The sequence below is a fragment of the Seriola lalandi genome, unplaced genomic scaffold, assembly GCF_002814215.2.
Source record: "Seriola lalandi dorsalis isolate HSWRI2012SDOR001 ecotype SW California unplaced genomic scaffold, Sedor1 jcf7180002054640, whole genome shotgun sequence".
Lineage (NCBI taxonomy): Eukaryota > Metazoa > Chordata > Actinopteri > Carangiformes > Carangidae > Seriola > Seriola lalandi.
In genome coordinates this window covers 114,200-114,691 of record NW_019525193.1, presented here as the reverse complement: position 1 = coordinate 114,691, position 492 = coordinate 114,200, and the positions used below count along the sequence as shown (strand labels likewise).

The 492-nt window shown below is 46.1% G+C and overlaps 1 protein-coding gene across 1 annotated transcript in view; it reads right to left on the bottom strand.

The window, feature by feature from the left end:
* The window catches only part of cnpy3 (canopy FGF signaling regulator 3), a 5,022-nt gene extending 4,775 nt beyond the window's left edge, over window positions 1-247 (bottom strand). The window contains exon 1 of the mRNA XM_023420388.2: window positions 1-247. This exon is cut by the window's left edge and continues 9 nt beyond it. Coding sequence (XP_023276156.1) covers window positions 1-97 — 97 coding nt within the window. The 5' untranslated portion in view covers window positions 98-247.
* Between the last annotated feature and the right edge of the window lie 245 nt (window positions 248-492).

The following is a 492-nucleotide window of genomic DNA, read 5'->3' as shown; positions in this document are numbered from 1 at the left end:
TATTGGGAAGATGAACCCAGTCATCGTCCCCTCCATTCTTAGCTGCTCCCACCGGAGAAACGACGAAGAACAACGACATAAACACCGCTAGAATCATGTCGTCGGCACCGTCTGACTCTTTATCTCTCTTCAACTGTCGTTTTCTACTTTTAAAAAAAAACCGGAGAACCGTTGTTTAGCTGTTTTTACATCCTCCTCTGGTTCATCGCAGCTCAACTAGCGATGCGCCTGCTCACTTCCGCCTTGGGCGCGACGCACGCCGCGCCCCGAGCCAATCAGAGAGGTAGAAGTGGCAGCAGCTGGGCCAATGGGAAGGCAGAGGCGGGACAAAGAGTAGAAAAATATATAAAGTATCACTCTGCCGGTATTTTATGATACAGCCAAGCAGGAACTGAACCGCGTTTAGTTTCTTCATAAACATGTTAAAACAGAGAAATTAATTGAAATTGGATGACAAATTGACAAGAAACTGCAAGTTTAAGTACCTCTACA